The sequence below is a fragment of the Girardinichthys multiradiatus genome, chromosome 2 (genome assembly GCF_021462225.1).
Source record: "Girardinichthys multiradiatus isolate DD_20200921_A chromosome 2, DD_fGirMul_XY1, whole genome shotgun sequence".
Taxonomy (NCBI): domain Eukaryota; kingdom Metazoa; phylum Chordata; class Actinopteri; order Cyprinodontiformes; family Goodeidae; genus Girardinichthys; species Girardinichthys multiradiatus.
In genome coordinates, this window is record NC_061795.1 from 45,249,592 (window position 1) to 45,274,335 (window position 24,744).

Genomic DNA, 24,744 nt, shown 5'->3' on the forward strand with positions numbered 1-24,744 from the left:
AGCACTTGGTTTTAATGTTTTTCTATAAGTGGGGATGTCTAGCTACAAAAAAATGAGCCCATATAAACGTTAAAATATCACCATTGTTATCGTAAAGAAGTGAACGGAAACTGTTGGAAGTTATTTCCCTTTTGTTTTTACTTCAGTGCCCCACCACCTCCACCCACCACCACCACCTCTCCCCCCCATGTCCCTGTTTGCTTGTCCTCTCTGTGGAGCGCAGGGGTGGACCCGAGATTTTTCAAACAGCACATCAGCGCTTTTCTGGAAATGCTGCCCGGAAATTTGTCCAAATAAACACAGCTTGATTCGGCCTGGGTGGGCAGACTTATCAAGCACTAATTCTGTAAACAGATGAGGGAATAAGCGGGTCCCTCATTGGCTGTGAGCCGGAGGAGGGGGGGTCAGTGAAATTTGAATGAATGTGGGTGGGCTGAGAACACGGACTGTTTCTGATGGACAGTTTATTTCCCAGCTCAGAGTCAACATAACGCAACAAACCTCCAACAGTTCTGGAGAGTTTTCTGGGGCCCCATGAGTCTGAGGAGTCACTCTGTGAAGGAGAGGCTCCGCTGTGTCCGGGACCTCTGCAGCTCCTCCCGCCCTCATGGCTCTGTTCCCCGGCCGCCTACCGCCGCTTGCAGTCACCCCCTCGGCTTTGAGCCTCTCTGGACCCCCGTTGATCTACCTGTATGGAGGGGAGAGCGCACTGAGCCTGGTGCCGGGCCCCCAGGAGCCCCCCCAGAAGCCTCCCTACAGTTACATCGCGCTCATCGCCATGGCCATCAGGAGTGCGCCCGGACAGCGCACCACGCTCAGCGGCATCTATCAGTTCATCATGGACCAGTTTCCTTTCTATCAGGACAACAAGCAGGGCTGGCAGAACTCCATCCGACACAACCTGTCGTTGAACGAGTGCTTCATCAAGCTGCCCAGAGAGAAGGGCCGGCCGGGCAAAGGCAGCTACTGGACCCTGGACTCCAGCTGTTTGGATATGTTTGAAAATGGAAACTACCGCCGCAGAAAGAGGAGGGCCAAGAGCCAGCAGGAGGCTCCGGACTCCAAAGATCCTGGACCAACCCGCACCAAGGGCTCGGTGTCATCCAGGGGCCCCCAGAGCTCTACAGCTGACTGGAGGACAGCACAGGTGCCGTCTCAAGAGATGAAACGCACAGAACCGGACCCACAACCAGTCCTTTTGAGATTTACCCAACAGAGTACCCCCACACAAAGACAAAATCTGTTATCCAGCCATGATCCCTCACTTCCCACTGAGATGAGGATGGAGGGCCCCCACACGGTGCCAGGCTCGGTTCCACTGCAGCCGTTCCGGGCTCCGCTGTGTTCTGTCAGCGGCGCAGCAGACACCAACCTGCCCGCTGCCTCACAGCAAACACCGAGAGGAAACCTTCAGAGGACAGACAGGTCCAAAGGGTTCACAATCGAGAGCATCTTATCCAAAAGCCAAGACGAAGCGCGCACCCGCGTCCTGGATGTTTCAGCGGAGAGTATCTGCGCGTCCTCGCTCCTGAGTGCGCGTCCCCATCACCTGGTCCAGGTGGGATTTCCCTTCTGCTCCTACCTGTCTCTCACCTGCTCGGACTCAGCGCTGCGTTTTAAATGAAGAGGAGGAACAAACCTTTAAGGTTTTACGCACAGATGCGTAAAGATCTGTTAATCACATCTGTATTTACCCAAGATGTTACAGGTTTTAGCTCCTCTTGGGTCTGCACCATCATCATCATCATCATCGATATTGTTCAGACAATACATCAAAACAACAGGGAGGCGTTTCAGTTCATCTGAACGCATGCGTGTTTGCTAGTTAGGTCATGTGAATGTTGTGTTCATGTATGACTTCTTGCTTCCTTCATTGTTGCAGAAAAAAACGTCTAAATGCAGTTTTTGGTAATTTAACATGACAGGAGCTGCCAAACAATGTGGGGATAAACTTTACTGAATGTTGTAACCAAAACATATAAACCGGTAAGCTTTGCGTTTGAATGTTGCAAAATAAAGTTCAGGTAGATATCAAACTATTGCATTGATATTGCTTTATTTTACCCAAAGAGAGTCCGAAAACACGGTGCAGTGTCTGTTAGTCTGCGGTGCATCACAGATGCAACCTGCAGCCAATGGAGACAGGACTCAACCAGGATATTTGTGCTGTTTTCTTGCAGCATGCTGCACTGAGCACTTAGTTATCATGATTTAGGGTTTCAGGGTTATATTTTTGCTCTGATGGACACAGCTTTCAGCATCTTCATCGCTCAATCTGGAGGAGGACGATCATTAAGACTGAGCCGTCAGCTCTTTGCCACTGCAGACCCAACATGCTGCAGGGAGCCTAGGCCCCTAAGATACAGCGAAAATACTGAAGATACCTCAAACTATGGACAAACAACCCAACAGGAAGCAGAACTAAAAAGAGAGGAAAAAGTGTTACAGTAAATCCGCTGACATTACTTTAAAGCAGGTTCCTGTCTAAATTAACACGATGTCAATACATCTATGGGCTCACAGAGAAGAGAGGAGTTTTTGGTCCAATCTGCAAAATGCACGTGTGAAGTAACAAACCAGGTTTCTCTAAAGAAGAGTTTACACTGAGATTCAGGGAAAGTTATTTGATTTGATGATAAACCTAAATAAATAAAAAAAAACACCTTTGCCTTTTTTAAATGTTGCTTTTAATATCTGACAGATTTCCCAAGAAATCCAAAGTACTTAAACTTCCAACATTTTAGAAAAGGGAGTGTTTTGCAATGGACATACAGTCCAGGACAACCTTTGTCTATGAAGGTGAACTGGACTGGGTCTATGGCTGCGGACCAGTTGCAGCCCGCCTTCACAATCCACCAGAGAAATAACAGTCCATTCAAACTGACTGTGTGACAGAACACATTCACTCCACATTATTTATTCAACTCTTGGAATAAAGTTAATTATGTTTAGTTTTTATGGTAAAGCTCCAGAGTGATTCTTTAAAACTTTCCTGAGCTCAAAATATAATTTGGGTTGAGAATGATCAGAAACATATTTTCTGATTTCCTTGTTGATTTTTTTTTAGGTAAACAGTAAATGTATCAATTTCAAAGAAAAAATGCTTTAAAATAATGCCAAAGTTTTCTAATTATATCATATTTTATTTTATTAACTTACATTTATGGTTTAATTTTATTCTTTGCATGGTTTACTTCTTTTGTCTAATTTCTTAAGAGTGAAATGAAACTACTTTTTACTTTTTAATGTAGGTGAAGTAATGTTTTTAATCTCATCAGGACATTTTACTTTTAAATTTGTTGCACTTCTGCAAATGCTTTTTTCTTTTTTTACATTACAAATAACCTAATCTAAAACTTTACTAAACTAATTGAGCAAAACGAAACCTGTGCAACTCATGTATTCTGTTTGGCATTAATTCCAACCCCCCACAGTTTATGCTCCCCTGGGCAGAGAGTCATATCCGCTGTATCGAGTCTAATATGAGTCCGACATCTGAAGCTTGGTCCAAACGGACACATCAGCAGGACAACGATCACAAACACAGCAGCAAATCTACAACAGTGTGGAGAAAAAGATGTTGTAGCAATGGTCTAGTCAAAGTCCAGCCCTCCACCTGATCTGAATGATGTGGTAGGACCTTCAGAGAGCTGTGCAGAAGCAAATGGCGCCAAACCTCAATGAAGCAGCGTTAAAAAGCATGGTGGGTAAAATTGCTCCACAGCGATGTGTGAGACTTTTAAAGGAGGAGAGAAAATCACAGCTGCAGAAGTTTTCTACTCTCTGCTTTTTTTTGTGTGTTCTTTTTTAAGTATTATCTTTATAATTAATCCTTAAAACTGCAAACGAGACCTCATTAATGTCTCTCTTTATGAAAAGCAGAGAGTTTGTGAGCTCCTACCTGTCACCTGCATGAAATCAGAGGGCCATGCTGACAGCAGCATCACCATCATGTCTAAATATAGACTCCGGCTCCACAGAGAAGCTGTCCTAGGCTTGCAAATCAGGAATGTTTGTTTGAAATAAATAAACTGCCCTCACAATCACAAGCATTTCCTGTGTATGGGATTCTTTGGGCAGACGTGTAAATAAAACATGATGAAAACCTCAGAGGGAAAGATGTTGGGAGAGCAGAGCGGATCGGGCTCCTTCAGTGATCCCTGAAGTCTCCTGTAACGAAGCGGATTAATAACTGTTGGTTTGTGTTTGAACAGTAAAAGATCCTCCTGAGAAACCGGCTCAGACGGTGAGGAAATCCTGTCCGATTTATTTGTTGTGAGAAAAAACAAACTGAGCTGATGGTCACAGACCTTCTATATGCAGGCAGCATCATGAACCCTGACATGGAGGAGGTTTTAAGTCCAAGAAGAACGGCATCGCTTTGCTGCATTCTGTGAAACGTTATTATCAGAACCTCTTGTATTGGTCCTGCAGATAATTCATCATCATTATCTTTCATTGTTCTTCAGCTTCCATTCACCCTAAAAAAACACGAGGAACAGACTAGGAACATCAAACTAACCACAGAAATGGGGCTGATTTGGGAATTTTAGGAGTCATTTTAGGAGGGGCCACATTTCAAAACAAATTTGGTTTATATATATCTAACTGGTCACTTACTGTTGTGAGCTTCACATTGATGCATTGGGGTCATTTTGTGCTTCATCCCACAGTCCAAAATCACAACTTTTAGGTTAATTGGTTACTCTAAACTGCCCTTAGGCATGGTTGTGTTTCTCTGTGTTACCCTGTGATGCACTGGCGACCTGTCCAGAGTGTCGGCCGCCTCTGCCAGTGACTGCTTGAGATAGATTTAGAGAGAAATTGAATTAAAAAATGTAGCTGCAGCTCAAAGCTAAGTTCATTTCTCTGAATGCATTAATGAAAGAGCTTCAGAAAGAATACATTCTGATGTTGTACTGCTCAGGTGTCTCCATTTTCTCATCAGCAGTAGTCTGTCCTGTCTTCATCCATCTCAGTGTGGTTTGGCTCATCCACCAAACAGGACAGGTCCAGACTGCAACGAATAATCAGGAATGCAGAGAGAATAATCAGAGCTGACCTTCCCTCCATCCAGGACTTATACAGGTCTAGGGTCAGGAAAAGAGCTGCTAAAATCTCTGCAGACCCCACACACCCTGCACATAAACTGTTTAGAGTTTTACCTTCAGGCCGTCGCTACAGAGCACTGTTCACTAAAACCAGCCGCTACAGAGACAGTTTCTTCCCCCAGGCTGTTTCTCTGATGAACATTTAATAAAGTACAAAACAACAGCATACAGATGTTGCAAATGCACCTTTTCTGTTAGATATGTGAATATTGTAAATTGTAAATTTGTATATTCTGTAATGCAAAAACAGAACAAAAGAGCAAAGTGTACCGGAGTCAAATTCCTTGTTTGTATGCACGAACTTGGTTAATAAAGCTGATTCTGATTCTGATTAATGCAATATTACTTTTAGGCTTTTAATAATTTATGTGTTTATCACGTCAAATTCACAAGATACTACAAATAATAAGAATAAAGTTTGTAGTTGTTTTATGATCAAATGTGGAAAAGGTCAAGGAAGGGGTTTGGATACTTTCAGTCTACTGTGCATGTCCACAATGTTACTACTGTAATAAATGATGCCTTTAGTTGAAATAGGGACATCATGTGTTCTTCTGCACTGACCATGCCTTGTTGTTCATTTTCCTACATCGGTGTGGGGATTTCATCCAGTGGAAAGGATTGGAAACAGAGGTGGTCAGGCTGCAACCCTGCTAGTTTTCTTTATTAAGGAAAACTCAGTGAACCACAGCTAATTGTTAATTATGTTGCTTTTAGAAAGATTAGCTCAGAGCATTCTGAACCAAAAACTGTCTCGATGTCTCAGTTTTCAACCAGACTTCTGAGACAAACATGGCTGCAGATCTTGGTAGAGTCATTATCTTAGTTTCATGTGGAATCAAGCCCCATCTCTGCTCTAAATATCTCCGTCTGGAGCTCTCTGGATCAAAAAGGCCTCTAATCCTGGTGTTTATTATATGTTTTCACTCCCTGCATAAACCACCTCCGCTTGTCCAAATACACACTCAGCACCAGGCGGGAGGGCAGCGCTGTGATGAAGACTGATGGGGTCGGTTCAGGAGACATTAGGTGCTAATCACGTAAGGTTTACTTAGTTCAATAAGTCACAATGTCCGCCAGAGAGGCACTGATGCTGTTTACAACATGGACCCAAACACACAGGCAGATGTACAGCAACAGTAGCATGAGTTCTGATGAAACAGGCCTGCAGCGAATCCTAAATGAGACCCACAACCTGGTTCTGATGTTCTGGGACTCACTCAAGTACTTTCAGGCGATTCATTACAGTTCCTCAGTTCATCAACCTTTAAAAAATGAAATCTTTTAACTCCGTTTTCCAGATCCATTAATGTGCTGAGGGACAGTACCTGGAGGGAAAAGAAGCCAAAATGAATTTATCAGTTTCCTCAGGATCCACACACTGTAGCAACATGTTCACGAGGAGGACGGAGGTCAGACTACATGTGGGACTGATACAAGTGACATAAAAATGATCAAAGTGCAAATAAAAGTTTCTTTTTTACTGCAGCTGCAAGCGGTTTTAATGCATGAGGCAGCCATCTTTGATTCTGAGGTCAGGACTGGTGAGAAATTAACTGTGGAGGTGTTGAGGTTTCTCAGTTTGGACTTTAACTCAGAAATTCAACAAGAGGCTAAACAATTTTTTATGTTCGGTTCTGACGGGGGGCATGTGTTTTCACACTCATTTTATCCGCAAAACACAAAAGATTTCAAATAAATAAAAAAATAAGAAATTAATTGGTAATTAGAAATCAAAACAAAATTTTAATTTAGTAAAATTAAGAAAAAAATGTACACAATTAAAACAAAATCCAATTTTTAATTAGATTTAAGAAAAAAAATTAAGGTTAAATGATAAAATGCAAACATTTTTGCTAAATAAAAAAAGTGTATTTTGAGCAAAAAGGAATTAGAATCCAAATAAAATTTGGAATTTGTAAAAATTAAACAAGAATATTTTTAAAAATTATAAAACAATTGTCAAAATTAAAATAAAAATAAAACCAAAACATGTTACATTTGAAATAATCTGTAAAATGTGATTCAAATCAAAATGTCCACAGAAAATGAATATTAATAACAAATGCAAAATGCAAAAGGAATGTGGAAAAAGATGAAAAAAAATATAAATAAAATTAGGTTAAAACTGTGCACTACAGCAACACTTGTTTTTCATGCAAACATTTTGAAGAATTTTTTGTGAATGAGATCTGATGACCTTCATGTTTAGGAAGCACAGCAGAAACCCTGCATCTTCTCGTTGAGCTCACACATTTCAGTAAATAAAGCTTTTTAATACTTTTAATGTTTTGGTTTTGAAAATGTCTGCTGTAATCGTTTTTTTACACCCTGTAAAGTAAAAAGACTGATTTAAATAAGATAATATTGGACAATGTGAGAAAATGGATGAACTTAAATATTAAAAAACGTTCACATATTTCACATTTTCATAAAATGACTCAGTCAACAGTCAGTTGTGCAACATGTGATCCTGCTTTAACTGGTTTTCCTTTAAACATCAGCTTTAAATTAAGTTTCATGATTTTTTTTATCATTTATTTGGATCAAATCTTAAATTCAAATACTAGTTTTAAGAAATCCAAATCGAATCGTTCCTCGGCGGTTCCTCTTTCTTCTGAAGGTTCAGCCTAAACATGGAGAGTATTCTTGCATATGTATTCAACAGTGCTGCGACACACAGAAACAAATATTTATTGTATGTTTAACATTTGGATCTTGCTGTTGAAGCTCCACAAACTGAAGTTCTGAGGGAAAACATCCTGCACCCTCAGCTCTGCGAATGAGACGTAAAAAATGTTTCAACATCTCTGCAACTTTGCTTTCTCCAACTGTAAACAAATAGCTACAATCCCACCGGGAGTGTATGCACGTGTGTGTGTGTGTGTGTGTGTGTGTGTGTGTGTGTGTGTGTCTGAAGACTTGTACACGGCAGCAGGATTGCCACTCTCAGACCAGGACCACCCTGACTTTAACACTTTATCCTGCCGGAAGTGGAGCGACGTCACAGAACGTCTCCACACAAAATCAAACACACTTCATCTGAGGCCTGAAAGCCAAACAAACCCCGAAGACTTATGCTGCACAGCTGCTCTCCCACAAACCCAACATGTTTGTTGAAGCTGGTATTTCCAAAGTGTCTATAAATGCATCGGAGCTGTGTTGTATGTAGAGCATGGAGCTTGTCGTGAAGAGGAAGAAATGGGACTTTGGAACTGGATGTTGGTGCTACCACCACCTGGCTGTGTGAGGTTTTTTTGCTTAAATGCTGATTTAATTTCAGACACGAGACATTTAACTTCCAAAAAGCTCCACTTTTGTCTTGCGAGTCCACAGAATGTTTTATTAGAGTTTTGGGGATCATCAAAAGGCTTTTGGTATTTATGTTGTATTTGGTCAGCAGAAGCTTCCATCTTGGATCTCACCCATGGAGGCCATTGTTGCCCAGTCTCTCTTTCTTAATGTTGAATCATGAACTCTGACCTTAACTGAAGCAATTGGAGCCTGCAGTGCTTTAGGCCCTGCATGCGTCAAACTCTAGTCTTCGGTGTCCAATGTCCTGCAAGTTTTAGAACTCTCCATGATCCAGCTCACCTGAATCTAACGAATGAATTACCTTCTCAGCATTCATTCAAGTTCTGCAGAGTTCTACTAATGACCTAATTATTTTATATTGATGTACTGAAGAAGTGAAGCTGAAGAACACACATGCACATCTTAAAGTTGCAGGACACCAGCCCTGGAGGACTGGAGCTTACCACCTGTGGTTCTCAATCCTGGTCCTCAGGATCCACTGTCCTGCATGATTTAGGAGGTTCTCTGCTGCCACCCGTTAAATAAACTGGTGAGTAGCAGGTTTCTGTAGCACTTTATAGCATACTGAGGTGGCGATGCAATCATTTGAATCAGGTGTGGTGGAGCAGAAACGCATCTAAAACATGTAAAACAGTAGGCCTCGAGGACAAGGGTTGAGAACCACTACTTTAGATGTTGTTTTGGGTTATTTTGTGACATCTTGGATTTGTGGTCCATGTGCTCTTGGAGTAATTTTGGTAGGTCGGCCACTCCTGGGACGGTACACCACTGCACCATGATTTCTCCATTTGTGGATAATATCTCTTACTGATATTAACTGGAGCCTCAAAACCTTAGAAATGGCCCTGTAACCCTTTCCAGACAGATATGTCAGTAACTTTGTTTTGGAAATTCTGTATAATTGTTGGGTTGGAACATGTGATTATAACTGTGTGTGCCTGTTTTTCTGTCAGGTTGGGTTTTGGGCTGCCCCCACTCCTGGACCATCCTAAGCCCCAGATGTGGGGCCTATTTCCTCCCCATCTCACTAACTGCTGGTGGCTGGTGTCTCTACCTGCAGGTGCATCAGTGGTTCTCGGTGTCCGGGGCTGGGTGCTTTGGTGCATGTCGGCTCACTCCCAGTGGCTGCTTGGTGGGGCCTGGGCCCCCTGGCTCTGTCGGGTCTCTGCTGGGGGGTGATGTGTCCCAGGGTCTCGGGTCTCTGGGTCCACGGCTGGATCTGCTCCAGCGTACATGGCTGCCGGGGGGGCCTGTAGGCTTGTCGCTGCAGCTCCCTGGGGCTTCTGCACTGTAGATTCTGGGTGGTTCCCCTGGAGCTCTCCTCTGCTCTTCTCTGGGGTGGTCCTCCCAGGTCTCCCGGCCTCTGAGGGGCCTTTGAATGTTTGTGGTTCCGATCCCCATATTTAGGACTTCCTGACAACAGATTATTTTAGAACTTCACCTCGAACTCAGAACAAAAAGCTGCCAGTTCAGACAGTCACGGGCAGAAAATAAAACAAACATTTTTGCTGCTTAATAATTGACATTGCTGATAAAAGAGAAATCTTCTTACAAATAATGCTGAAGTGAGGCTTTTCCTGTTCTCTGCATATGTTTTAACTTTGTGATGCAGTTTGCTGCATTCAGACGGTTGCCATTAACAACTTCACCAGTAGATGGCAGTAGATTTCAGACACTGCCCCTTTAAAGATTTGCTTTGTCACCTTCCACCCGTTTATTGTCTAATCCAGTTATCCGTCCAGGGTCATGGGGGGGGGGGGGTGGTGATGCCTATTTTCAGCAGGAATTGGGCGAGAGGTCCATCACAGAGGCACACAGAACAACTGTGTACACATGCAATAAATTCAGAGAGACCAAGTACCCGAACCGAACAGTCATGCTTTTGGACTGTGGGAGTTAGCCAGAGTACCCAGAGAGAACCCATGCATGCACAGGGAGAACATGCAAACTCCATGCAGAAGCTTGGATTTGAACCCAGCACCTTCTTGCAGCTAACCACCATACAGCACATTTTGTCACCTTGAAATGAGCAGGCCTGCTGAGACTGTCGCTTCCTTTAATCCCAGATTGTGATTATTTTAAAATCAGATTTTATTTAGAATCTGCTTAAAAGACATTTAGTGATTAAAGATGCTTAATTTGTGACTAGCTAGATGTTTTGTCCTGTTTTCCTTCTGTAAATGCAGTAATAGCAGCCGTACATCCATGACTGAATGGATCTACTCTCATATTTAAAGCCTGAATGGGGCCTCAGAGTGTTGCCCTCCATGTTGTATGACTGCAGAGGTCTGGCATTAATTAGATTGAGCAGGGTGTTCATAGTGTGACACCGCTGACGGGTCTTTCACAGCTCATTGCATGCCATCCAATCAGAGTGCAGCTAGCGTGACTGCTGTTTATTTATATACCGAGCTGAAAATGGCAGAAAGATGGAGCCTTAAACTCTGAAGCACATTGTCTCCATCAACTCTCAGCTCTTACTTATCCAGACAAACCAAACTGCACAGGAACGCGTTCAGGTTTTCCAGTCGCATCTGGTTCCGTTAAAATGTTTCTCTTTTAGAATCAATGTCATAGCTCCAGTTTATTTAAATAATGTCAAATAATCAAAGCCGATGTTTGTGTGTGTCTCTGTGGGATGGGATGCAAGAATAAATAAACCAGGCTACATTTTCTCATACTTATAAAAATATTTGTGTTATGTGTTCAGCTTACAGAATTAACCCTCTGAGATCTTCCCAGAAAAACTCACACTTAAGACCCCTGGGACCCAAACAGGTCCCTGCAGAAAAAAACGCTCTAAAAATAATTTAAATAATTTCTTTTGTCACTTTTAGAACAGAAATGATTTTAATCAGCTTCATCTTTAATTGGCACTGATGTTTTGTTTTAATAGCTTCTTTTATCTTATAAAGAAAAGAGAAAATATAAGTGCAGAGATCAAGACCCCCTTTATGAGATTACAGTGAGATCTGACAGCTTGGAGGTTTCTAAAAGGGTCTGGCCCCTCAATCATTTCCAACCTTCTCCCAAAAATAATGTGACATCTATCCTTTACAATTAATATGAAAACTTATCAGTCTTTTACATTTTGAAAAATATAATAAAGTTTACGAAAGAAAGAAAGAGAAAGAAAGAGAGAAAGAAAGAAAGAAAGAACGGACGGACGGACGGAAGGAACGAACGGAAGGAAGGAAGGAAGGAACAAAGGAACGAACAGAAGGAAGGAACGGAAGGAAGGACACAAGGAAGTCGTGTTTTTATTTGAGAGAGAGAAAGAACGTAAGGAAAGAAGGAAACAAAGAATAAAGGACGAAGGTAGGAAACAAGGAATGCAGGAAGGAAACAAGGAAGGATAGAAGGAATGAAAAAAGAACAGGGTAGGACCTTTGGGCAGCTGATTTTTGAAGCAGTTTTAGCTCGAGTAAAGTGTTGGACCTATAAAGTCTGTATTAGACTCTCTCTCTGCTGACTTCCGGTAGTGTTTTGGTGATAAAAGGTCGTTCTTTGCAACTTTTTAATGCCATTAATAGGAAGTCAAGATAAATGTTACAAACTGTTTTTTGCATTCTCCATACTGCACACAACCACAGAGGAGCAACCTGGAAAGAAGTCACAAAGAGGAAATGTTTATTTTAAATCATATTCACAATTTAATCACCTGGTTTTTGTATTTCATTACAATAATTTAACATTGAACACATTGGAGTTATCTACAGTTCCACTTAGAACCCAGAAACACTCATGGATGGACATGAAGAGAGTAAATGTAGTGCAAAGGGCTTACAGTGAGCTGACATGTACAACACAACTGCCAACACCTTAGATCAGACAAACTTTCATTCTAAATGGACTGATTCACAGGGATCAATGGAAACATGCAGCTGCAGAGGAAATGCTTTCTATTTCACAGAGAACACTGAAGAACCACACCAGACAGACACATGGGGGCGCTACAACACCTCTACGGCTAATTTTTACACATTTACCATCACGAGGCAGCACACGGAGGAATATATTTACACCAGATATTTAAATGTGAACACGAGTATGAAAAGAAAGCCAGAAGGAGCCTCAGTCATGGTTCTGATCATACATGACACAATGCTGCCCCTTAGTGGCAGGACTAAGTAACAGCAGCTAACTGCATTCACTGGGTTTGGACATGCAGCATGCAGCAGGATCCAAGAGATGGGTGACTCGGAAAGATCCGACACGTCACTCACAAAACGGATGAAGTCACCTGGAAGTGGGAGAGGGACGGAGCGTGGCGATGTTCAGGAATAACGAATTACTTCCACAGAAGGCACTTAGCAGGCGAGATAAATCTGTGTGTGTTTGGGTTAAAGCAGTTAAAATGAGACTGTGTCAGTTTCACACCCCCACGTCATTTTAAAGGTCCTTTTTGTTGTAAAGGTGGACCTGGCGCAGCTGGTGTAAATCTTTGTGTTTAACATCCAGCATGAAAGAACAGATTACAGCTTTAAATCAAGTCAACATCTTGCTTGTTTGTGTCGGACTCTGTCAGTTTAAAAATGGAAGGTACAGAACATCAAGGAACAAATAAACGTCTGAACATCAGATCACAACATGCTGAATCCTTAATGAGACACATTTGACTGGAAATAACACCAGAAACCAGTCAGACAGAGATATGTGACACCTGCACATGAACACATGATGACTTTGCTTCAGGGTTTTGGTCCCACTGGTTCCTTTATACAGAGCTGATGGTCTTATATTATTGCTCATATTCCAACTGTTTGCAGAGGGAGTTCAGCACAGCAGATAATATTTTTCAGCATTGGACCACATAAATACAGGAACGATGACAAGCTGGAGGGAAAGCGGCACCGTCTTCCAACTCATTCTGCCGCCATCTTCTCAATGTGGTCGCTCAGCAGCTTGTATTGCTCTGCAGGCAGAGAAAACAGAAAACACATATATTTTGCATTAAATCTGCAGTCTAATTATCTTCTATTCTTTTAGTTTATTTAGTTTGCTTATAAACAGACATAAAGTGTTGCTCAAAGTACTGCATGAGTGAAAGGACAAGGATAGAAAACCAGGACTTATAAAACCACGATGCAAAAATAAAAGAAAACATGACCTAACTCAGGTTGAGTTGAAAGCCACATTACAAACCGAGTCTAAATGGGTTTGAAGACGTTTTTGTTGACACTTGCAGTGGTGTCTTCTAGATAAAATAAAATGTGGATCAAATGTGGTCAGGGCTGGTTGTCAAAGCAGCATAAAGCAAAGGATGTGTTGAGAAAACGTACTTGACTCTGATAGCAACATTTATTTGTCGAAAGACTCAAGATTCAAGAGGACATATATCAATGTACAGGTCTAAGTGGGCTTCCTGCGAGGATACAAGATGTGTTGTTTGTTAAAAATGGAACCAAGTTGGAACCCCCCGCAGACATCTGGAGCTCATCGGCAGGACAAAGATCCCAAACACAGCAGCAAATCTACAGCAGAATGGTTGAAAAAGAAGAAAGGTGCAATGGCCCACTCAAAGTCCAGTCCTCAACCTGACTGATATGCTGTGGAAACCTCATGAGAGTTGTGCTGAAGGATCAGAGGTAGAAACAGATGCTTCCTCGCTGTTAAATTAAACAAAATGAAGAATTATTATGTCTCTCTAAAGCTTTACCTTCATTCAGATTCCCAATGACCGCCTGCTTCTTCAGGAAGTCATTACAGAGCTTCTTACTGAGACCAAAGGCCAGCATGTTATGGGTGAAAGTCCTGAAAACACAACCAGCATCAAATGTTAGTGAAGTAGCTTTGTTTCTCTTTGAGTGACAGATTATTAAGTGTTAATACTGAAAAACATGGCATCTCCTTCCATTAATACGCAGACAACTTTCTCAAACACCTTATAAACCTTGGAAATGTCAAGGCTGGGACGGCTGTACATATTCTGAGCCTCAATGAAAGCAAAACAGAGCAGAGGTTAATTTATCCAGGCCCGAGGTGAGCTGGCATGCTCTTTTTAATGTCTGTGTTGTTTTTATGAGTGCATCATGCTGAGGGGTTCGTTTTCTTCAGCAGGAACGGGGAGGCTAGTCAGAGTTATAGGAAGATGGATGGAGCTAAATCCAGGACAATCGTTGGAAAAAAACCTGTCAGAGGCTGCAGAAGACTTGAGACTAAAGTGGAGGTTCACCTTCCAGCAGGACAATAACCCTAAAAACTACAGCCACAGCTACAATAAAATGGTTTATATCGAAGTATATTCATAGGCTAGATTGGCCCAGTCAAAGTCCAATATCCAATTGTGAATCACCGATCTTGACCTATTTTGCAAGAAGATTGGACAAAAATACCCCCAAAGACCTGAGCAGTAACTGCAGTGAAAGGTAGTCCTGCAACGTTTTGACTCAGGAAGACTCAGGAAGCAAGAAAGAAAAGTATTACTTTCTTTCCACTTCACACTTATGGTCCATTTTGTGTTTGTGTATCACGTAAAATCCCAATAAAACACGTTTAAGTTCGAGGTTGTAACGTGACAAAACATGGACAAGTTGAAATTGGAAGGTGCTGCAGTTGCAGAGTTATGTTCACACAAAGATTATTCTGGACTTTTACATTTTAATGAAGTCTTAATTAAAATTTGAATACCAGTGGATATAAAACTAGATTTTTCTGCATGAATTCAACGTTGGGCTGTTTTTGTAACAGGTTGAACAACATTTCAACTTCACAACTGATAACATTTTACAATCATGCAACTGGTCTGAGATCAGCCATCGGTCAAAATATTACTATAGAAGAAAAAATGTGAACTATGCATTTTTTATGCATTAATCTCATCAGTATTTATGATCAACAGACCTGTTTCCATTGGCAAAACCATCTGCAGTAACTTTCTTACCCCAACTGGCCAAAAGCGATGTTCTCATCGATTTTCGAGCTGTCGTCTCTCTCCTCCTGGGTCATGTGACACCACTTCTCTCTGCAGATCAGACAGAGCTGTAATTAGCTTTGATTCCTGATTGGCCCGTTCAGCTTCCCTGCAGTAACAGGTCAGGGCTGGGTGTCAAAGCAGCATAAAGCAAAGGATGTTCAGGGCTGCCTGTGTGGTGTAAACCACAGGTGGTGGCGTGATCACAAAGCTACAGGATGTTTGACACTTTGCAAAAAAACAACTACAGCTCAGTAATAAAGTTTTAGACATCAACAAAGACATCCAGCCCTGGAACTGTGAGCTGGTGCAGAGTTATATGTCTTACACATGAAATGAGTCAGCCATCAGCAGCATAACAAAAAATGATTCCTTCACTGAGAATCATCCTTATTCATCACAAGCAGATGAGGAGAACAAATAAAAACAGCAGCAGGAAAGGGTTTCATGCCTGTAATCACGTACATCAAAGACATGAAGCTGGTCACTGAAGACAAATTACAAAAAATACATCAAAAGGTGTGATTTAATAGGATGCTATAAATTTGGACAGAGATCCAGAATTCAGTGTTTATGAAGTTCACAAAAAACTGTAGAAAATGTTCCCACAGACCACAAAACCTATCCCTGTTCGAAGCTCCGTAACTCAGCCAAACCTTCCAGCAGAAAAACCATCAAAGTTTAAACAGCTCACAGAAAGTTGGACTTTATCTGACTGAATTGGCACTTTGATCCCTTTTCCAGTTTTTAAACCATCACACTTTAAGTTTGATAATTTCTTGGCAGATTTTCCAACAGTATGTTCATCTTGTGTGTCCTGATATCACCCTCTAGATACCCACCCTGTGAAATATTCAGAAACGTTTTGATTTGAACTAATTTCATGCCCACACTTTCACTGCTACAGGACTTACAGATTTCTGCCAAATCAGCCCAGGGTGCAGAGAGTGCATACCCTAATGCTCATTCACTTCTAGTTCTCTTTAAGCTGTCATATCTGCTACAGAAAACACAGTAGACACATGGAAATGCACGTGTGGCTACTAGACGGTTCTGCTGTTCATGGCTCAAGAATATTTAGATACAACTTCTACCTTTCAGGTTTAAATTCATGTCCACGTTTTTTTCTGGCTCGTTAAAGAAAAGAAGGATGCTTTGGGCTCCTCCCCCTCTGCTCCCAAGAAAAGCAGGTAATCTCCAAAGCAATCAGTGATTCTGTTTTTCCTGTCTGCTTCCTGTGTATCTTGCCAACTGTCTTGTCTGATTAGAAATAAATGAACTGAAGGCGTGGCTCGTGGCGTAGCGGTAGAGCATGCGACCAACAGAAGATGCTTCAGCTGTCCCGGGTTCGAGTCCCGATCCCAGAGACCTGTGCTGCATGTCTTGCCCCTCTCTCCACATAACTTTCTGTCTGCCTACTTTGGAAAAATAAATAAAATCAGATTGAACTAAGAATGCATTTAGAGCCTCTGAAAAATTACAGGTCCTTCTCAAAATATTAGCATATTGTGATAAAGTTCATTATTTTCCATAACGTAATGATGAAAATTTAACATTGATATATTTTAGATTAATTGCACACTAACTGAAATATTTCAGGTCTTTTATTGTCTTAATACGGATGATTTTGGCATACAGCTCATGAAAACCCAAAATTCCTATCTCACAAAATTAGCATATTTCATCCGACCAATAAAAGAAAAGTGTTTTTAATAAAAAAAACGTCAACCTTCAAATAATCATGTACAGTTATGCACTCAATACTTGGTCGGGAATCCTTTTGCAGAAATGACTGCTTCAATGCGGCGTGGCATGGAGGCAATCAGCCTGTGGCACTGCTGAGGTCTTATGGAGGCCCAGGATGCTTCGATAGCGGCCTTTAGCTCATCCAGAGTGTTGGGTCTTGAGTCTCTCAACGTTCTCTTCACAATATCCCACAGATTCTCTATGGGGTTCAGGTCAGGAGAGTTGGCAGGCCAATTGAGCACAGTGATACCATGGTCAGTAAACCATTTACCAGTGGTTTTGGCACTGTGAGCAGGTGCCAGGTCGTGCTGAAAAATGAAATCTTCATCTCCATAAAGCTTTTCAGCAGATGGAAGCATGAAGTGCTCCAAAATCTCCTGATAGCTAGCTGCATTGACCCTGCCCTTGATAAAACACAGTGGACCAACACCAGCAGCTGACACGGCACCCCAGACCATCACTGACTGTGGGTACTTGACACTGGACTTCTGGCATTTTGGCATTTCCTTCTCCCCAGTCTTCCTCCAGACTCTGGCATCTTGATTTCCGAATGACATGCAGAATTTGCTTTCATCCGAAAAAAGTACTTTGGACCACTGAGCAACAGTCCAGTGCTGCTTCTCTGTAGCCCAGGTCAGGCGCTTCTGCCGCTGTTTCTGGTTCAAAGGTGGCTTGACCTGGGGAATGCGGCACCTGTAGCCCATTTCCTGCACACGCCTGTGCACGGTGGCTCTGGATGTTTCTACTCCAGACTCAGTCCACTGCTTCCGCAGGTCCCCCAAGGTCTGGAATCGGCCCTTCTCCACAATCTTCCTCAGGGTCCAGTCACCTCTTCTCGTTGTGCAGCGTTTTCTGCCACACTGTTTCCTTCCCACAGACTTCCCACTGAGGTGCCTTGATACAGCACTCTGGGAACAGCCTATTCGTTCGGAAATATCTTTCTGTGTCTTACCCTCTTGCTTGAGGGTGTCAATAGTGGCCTTCTGGACAGCAGTCAGGTCGGCAGTCTTACCCATGATTGGGGTTTTGAGTGATGAACCAGGCTGGGAGTTTTAAAGGCCTCAGGAATCTTTTGCAGGTGTTTAGAGTTAACTCGTTGATTCAGATGATTAGGTTCATAGCTCGTTTAGAGACCCTTTTAATGATATGCTAATTTCTGAACTTACCGCTCTAGAAGGCAGCAAAGAGAAACTGGCTTGCTCTGCACTAATGCCTGGAGTTAAGAGGATGCCTCAACAATATTCCTCTTTCAGAGTTAATCAGCGCTACCCTGAACCAGCTAACTGGACTAATTTTGTGAGATAGGAATTTTGGGTTTTCATGGGCTGTATGTCAAAATCATCCGTATTAAGACAATAAAAGACCTGAAATATTTCAGTTAGTGTGCAATGAATCTAAAATATATGAATGTTAAATTTTCATCATGACATTATGGAAAATAATGAACTTTATCACAATATGCTAATATTTTGAGAAGGACCTGTATGTATTTGCATTCCTGCAACATTTAAAACCCTTTAATATACTTTTAGATATCTAGATGCAGTAAAATGTAAAGCTGTAGCATGATTCGACCTTTAAGCAGTGAAACAGATGTGAAGAGATTTCCTCAAGCAGTTATGAAATGCTGTTGACCAGAACGGGACGGAGCCTGAGAACAACACGTCTCTTTAGATGCTGGAGCTGCAGACGTTGAGGCACCGAGGCTGAACAGTTTAAATCGAAAACACACATCTGATTTTGGTCAGTTTTGTTCCAAAAACATAAAGGAAAAAATCAAGTAAATGTTCTGTTTTCTTCAGCACCTTCACAAATCTCTTACCTACAGTACCTTGCGAAAGTATTCGACCCCCTTGAGCTGGTCAACCTCTTGCCACATTTCAGGCTTCAAACATAAAGATATAAAATTCAAATTTTTTGTGAAGCATCAACAACAAGTGGGACACAATTGTGAAGAAGACATTTATTGGATGTGTCAAACGTTTTTAACAAATAAAAATCTGAAAAGTGGGGCGTGCCATATTATACGGCCCCCTTGCATTAATACTTTGTAGCGCCACCCTTTGCTGCAATTACAGCTGCAAGTCTCTTGGGGTTTGTCTCTATCAGTTTTGCACATCGAGAGACTGAAATTCTTGCCCATTCTTCCTTGAAAAACAGCTGGAGCTCAGTGAGGTTGGATGGAGAGCGTTCTTGAACAGCAGTCTTCAGCTCTTTCCACAGATTCTCGATTGGATTCAGGTCTGGACTTTGACTAGGCCATTCCAACACCTGGATACGTTTATTTGTGAACCATTCCATTGTAGATTTGGCTTTATGTTTTGGATCATTGTCTTGTTGGAAGATAAATCTCCGTCCCAGTCTCAGGTCTCTTGCAGACTCCAACAGGTTTTCTTCCAGAATGGTCCTATATTTGGCCCCATCCATCTTCCCATCAATTTTGACCATCTTCTCTGTCCCTGCTGATGAAAAGCAGGCCCAAACCATGATGCTGCCATCACCATGTTTGACAGTGGGGATGGTGTGTTCAGGGTGATGAGCTGTGTTGCTTTGACACCAAACATATCGTTTTGCATTGTGGCCAAACAGTTTGATTTTGGTTTCATCGGACCAGAGCACCTTCTTCCACATGTTTGGTGTGTCTCCCAGGTGGCTTGTGGCAAACTTTAAACGAGACTTTTTATGGATATCTTTGAGAAATGGCTTTCTTCTTGCCACTCTTCCATAAAGGCCAGATTTGTGCAGTGTACGACTGATTGTTGTCCTATGGACAGACTCTCCCACCTCAGCTGTAGATCTCTGCTGTTCATCCAGAGTGATCGTGGGCCTCTTGGCTGCATCACTGATCAGTCTTCTCCTTGTTCGAGATGAAAGTTTAGAGGGACGGCCGGGTCTTGGTAGATTTGCAGTGGTCTAATACTCCTTCCATTTCAATATGATTGCTTGCACAGTGCTCCTTGGGATGTTTAAAGCTTGGGAAATCTTTTTGTATCTAAATCCAGCTTTAAACTTCTCCACAACAGTATCCCAGACCTGCCTGGTGTGTTCCTTGGTCTTCATGATGCTCTCTGCGCTTTGAACAGAACCCTGAGACTATCACAGAGCAGGTGCATTTATACGGAGACTTGATTACACACAGGTGGATTCTATTTATCATCATCAGTCATTTGGGACAACATTGGATCATTCAGAGATCCTCACTGAACTTCTGGAGTGAGTTTGCTGCACTGAAAGTAAAGGAGCCGAATAATATCACACGCCCCACTTTTCAGTTTTTTATTTGTTAAAAAAGTTTGACACATCCAATAAATTTCATTCCACTTCATGATTGTGTCCCACTTGTTGTTGATTCTTCACAAAAAACTAGAATTTTATATTTTTATGTTTGAAGCCTGAAATGTGGCAGGAGGTTGAAAAGTTCAAGGGGGCCGAATACTTTCGCAAGGCACTGTATCTTAGAAATCTTGGAAGCTGGATATGAGTAGTTTAACTTTAATAAATACATGATCTGATTTAATCCCAACATCATATCAATACAGTTACTGGTGGAAATCTCCTGCAGAGGAAACAGAGGCGAGCAGAGGGAGCATGCAGATGGAGATGACGTCTCATCTGAAGGCAGATTATTGGTGTGGACATGCAGTGAGCTGTGAAGAAGCAGAGAGCACCTTCCAACTCCACTGCTCCCAATAAAAACATCACTGCGGTCCTTTCACTAAATCTCCCTGCACAGTCAGGAAAATAACTGTGGCTGTGATGTGTTCGCTCATCAGTGGGCGGGGGACGCAACAATCACAGAAGCAGGAGCAGCAGCAGCGTGACACAACAGCATGCCAGGAGACGAAGATCGCACAGAAATATCTAAAATCCAGTAAAAACATTAATTCCTTAAATCTAGTTAAGTTAGGAAGGAGACAGGTTTGTAAGATTTATTTTTTATCTCTGATTAAAACCTTTAATTTATGCAAACACATTCACTTGTGCAGGAAAGTCATTCCAGTAGTTTGGTCCAAACTCAGGGTTAGATCCAGCAGATAGGACTCACCTCACCCTCTTCACACAGTGCATAATAAACCTCAACCCTCTTAGGGCATGTCAGGAAGTCTTTGCTTCCTGTTCTCCACAAATAATCTACAAACACTTCACAACAATCCAATTTATTTGGATTAAATCCTCTAAAAATGATCCAACCTGCCTCATCAGGAAAGCCTTTGGACCCCTGAAGGCCTGCTGCTGGAACTGGTTCCAGACCATCGGCTGCAGGTCAGTGAGGTCCAGGGAAGTTTAGACTTGTTTGTCTAACACACCACGTAGAGGCTCAACTGGCCACTTCAAACTGGGTGTTGACCATTCTAGAAGCATTTCTCTACTGGGAAGGAGGACAATCCAGCTGGAATGAAGCTCTATGAAGATTGGAGGGGCCTCCCCTTCACAAAAAATAGACAGTAATTTGTTTCTGATGTTTTGGAACATGCACAACTCTTTCACAGCGAGGCAGTTGGGGTGGCAGCGTATCCATGACATGGCTCACGCACCGGCATGGCTTAGAAAAACTATCCTGGGCTGTGCTAATATTGAGCACCAGCACCATTGCCTTCAACCTGAAGGAGCTTAACCAAATTAAACCCAGCCCACCATGTTATAATAAGCCTTATATGTTGTGGAAAGCTTATTCTGTGTGAAGGGGTTCTAAAGGACCTACATATAACAGAACAAGAATTAACACCACAAAGCTCCACAAAGAACTAATTTGTTACAATAACCACATGAAACACGAAATTTTCGTCAAATTCCCAAGACACCCGGAAAAGTGAAGGAAAATAACGCTTCAACAAACTCGGAAAGGCCAGACCACACAAGCGGACATTATTTAGAGGGAACAAAGGGGTCAAATTGTACTCTGCAGGCTGAAAAACTACAAGGCTGGAGAACATCATTTCATAAAGTTTCCACAGTAATCATAGCTAAAGTTTATAAAGAAACGACCAAAACGAAAAGATAAAAACACTTCAGCAGTAAAAATATTAATTAAGACTGCATGTTTGTAGTTGGATTAAACATACATCTGAACAAATTTACTCTAGTTTAGATTAAATGTCTAACAAGAGGAGCAAGCCCATAGTAAAGCACGGTGGTGGCACCATGATGTGGGAAGTTAGGCTTACCTAATCATTGATGAAACTCCAGCTCGCTCATCGAGACAAAGTTTCTCTCAGTTTGATCAAACTCCGCTATTTTTATTTGAGGTACTTTTAAACAAAGTTGGCAGTTTGTGTCGGTCAAAGTCCACCAACCCAACAAAAATCCAGTTCATTTACAGGCTGTTAGGAAAGGAAATTAGGAGTTTTTGCTTTACTGAGGATGTTGCATTGTTGCTCTCTACGTTATAATAAATATATCTCAGACACCCCTACACTGCACTTCCCTACCTCCTCTAATCCTGACATTTTCTCTCATTGTGACCATTTATGCCTTCGTTAGCGCAGCGGACTAAAGGAGGGACAGACCTCTTGTCTTTCTCTGCGTCCTGCGCTCCACTGCCGGTAGCAAGGCACAAGGAAACAAAGAGTTAAAGTCAACAAGAAGAAAGAGGGAGAAACGACAGCTTTTTCAGAGAGGGAGGAGAAGGAAAGGCAGAAACAGAAGACAAAAATGCATCACTCCAGCTCCTCAAAACTTCCTCAAACAGAAACATTTCCACACTTCCCATCTTGACTCACCTTGTGGTCGGAGATCTCTTTGTCCTCTCACAGTGGACGGCATCGAAGAACGCAGCGTTCCAGAATCTCAGTGTGTGCCTGTCACAGAGGGAGCGTTCACATATTACTCGTTTCATGGCTCATCAGCTTCACAGAGCTGCAGGAGATGCTGCTGTAAATGAAAAGCAGATTCAAGCCGGAATATGAAGCCGAACAGTCAGTTCGCTCTGATATGAATCACCCTGCAACGCTTTAATCGATGCACAAAGTTGCTGATCTGGTCCTACCATCTGTGGTTCCCAAATGCGAGGTTCATGACCCAGAAAACGGTTAGAGGGATAAATCTACTCTAAACTGCCTCAAAAAGGCAAGAAGCAGACACAGGCTGTTAGATTAGATCTAACCTCGATGTTTGGTTGAATTTAAGAAATATATTTAGCAAGAAATTAGACATTTTGAGAATTTAGTTGCACATTAATGACTAAACAAATCTTAAAAAACATGAAAAGAGTTTGGATTGTCTTGAGCGTGGTGTGGGAACTACTAGCCGACAATCTCTTGACAACTGGAGTTGTAACATAGGGCTCAGTGTAGCAAGCGGAGCTCAACGAACTAATTAAAGACCAGACACACCGCTGCTTTCTGGACCATCTTGTTGGACCACTTGTTGCTGAATATTGGACTACTTGCACAGACACCAGGCCTCCTGGTGCTTTCGCCATTTTGTATCCAGGACATGGCGGCTGATATGACACGCCCCAAGTCTGACGTCACAGGGCGCTATATATGGAGGCCTCCATGTTGAAAACCCCGCCTTCAGCTGGAAACCTTGACACGGTTACCACGCAACTGAAGCATCCTCTGGAGAAGAAGAGATCCCACGTGGAGTCTTCATTTATTCTCTCTCGTTGGCCAACGAACAAGTCATAACTGAGGTTTCTGGACTAGGAAGGCCAGAAATTTCACTTTGCCGATCGAAGACGTGAGTCTAACACGTAACTAAAAACACGGAGTTCGTGGAAACGAACCGCCACCGTGTTTCATCCCTAGTCGACTGCTGATGGTCAGATCCTATTTTTTCCTTTTCGTCAAGAAGACCAAAGGACGGGACTGACCGCTCTCTTGGAGTGTAACTGCAGACGCGCAACAACGCTTCAAAACCTCCCCCTTTTTCCCTCTCACTCGCTGCCCCAGAAGGAGCTTCACCAAGTAAAACCCATCTTTTATTTAATCTTTTATTTCTTTATTAGAAGGCCTGGGCAGGGTCAGAGGTGGTAGAGCGATCAGAATAGCTGGTTAGGATCTCATGTGTTCTGAATGATATGTGCATGTAACCTTGCTTATTGAAACTTTGATGTGTTGATGTAAGGAGCCGCTGTGTTCCTAGCTTAGTGCATGTTTTACCACCTGAGAGTCAACGCGGGTGCGCTGTAAGACTGGACTGTTAAAATAACCTCATGGTAAAATTCTCCATTTTCCTTTGTCTTCAACCTCACTGCTTACTAGCTTGCCGCCAAAAGTTTTATAACTCTTTGTCTGCTCAGGAGTTGGGGGAAGTTTTATGGTCAGGATAACTGAGTACAGTTGGAGTTGCGCCCCCGCCCACTCTCCACTCACCACCACACCTCTTCGTCATATTCTCAATTTTGCCATAAATGCTGGTTGATTCAACACCCACTGCTGTTTTCTTTATTTTTGCTTAGTTAGATGTGTTACCCTTGTTATGTAGAATTTTGCATGTTGAGTAGGTGAAGATTAATAAATATTCACATAGATAAAGAGAGAGCGTTTTGTGTTTATTGTGTGCACAAAGTGATTTGTCCGTCAAGATAAGGTTAAAGTTCCACACGTTTCGGCAGAAACGGTCGATTAAACAGTGACATCTCCGGCAATAGTTATTAATTATTACGGAGTATTTAACGGTTGTAATTATCAAAGGCGTTGAGCCACAATTACACCA

At 42.2% G+C, this 24,744-nt stretch overlaps 2 protein-coding genes across 4 annotated transcripts in view; one reads left to right on the forward strand and one right to left on the reverse strand.

Moving 5' to 3' along the window:
* Positions 1 to 450: 450 nt before the first annotated feature.
* Positions 451 to 2,036, forward strand: foxl1 (forkhead box L1). Its single transcript, XM_047348649.1, has one exon. The coding sequence runs from the start codon at positions 608 to 610 to the stop codon at positions 1,622 to 1,624; it is 1,017 nt and encodes a 338-aa protein (XP_047204605.1). The 5' UTR covers positions 451 to 607; the 3' UTR covers positions 1,625 to 2,036.
* A 10,019-nt stretch (positions 2,037 to 12,055) lies between these two features.
* Positions 12,056 to 24,744, reverse strand: part of kiaa0513 (KIAA0513 ortholog) — a 32,948-nt gene continuing 20,259 nt past the window's right edge. For 2 of the 3 annotated variants that reach the window (XM_047351346.1, XM_047351356.1), the window contains 5 exons: positions 22,806 to 22,883; positions 22,593 to 22,622; positions 15,310 to 15,390; positions 14,086 to 14,180; positions 12,056 to 13,341 (listed from right to left, as the gene is read on the reverse strand). In XM_047351346.1, coding sequence (XP_047207302.1) covers positions 13,292 to 13,341; positions 14,086 to 14,180; positions 15,310 to 15,390; positions 22,593 to 22,622; positions 22,806 to 22,883 — 334 coding nt within the window. In that variant the 3' untranslated portion in view covers positions 12,056 to 13,291. The remainder of the gene's footprint in view (positions 13,342 to 14,085; positions 14,181 to 15,309; positions 15,391 to 22,592; positions 22,623 to 22,805; positions 22,884 to 24,744) is intronic. The other variant, XM_047351364.1, reaches the window with a different exon arrangement.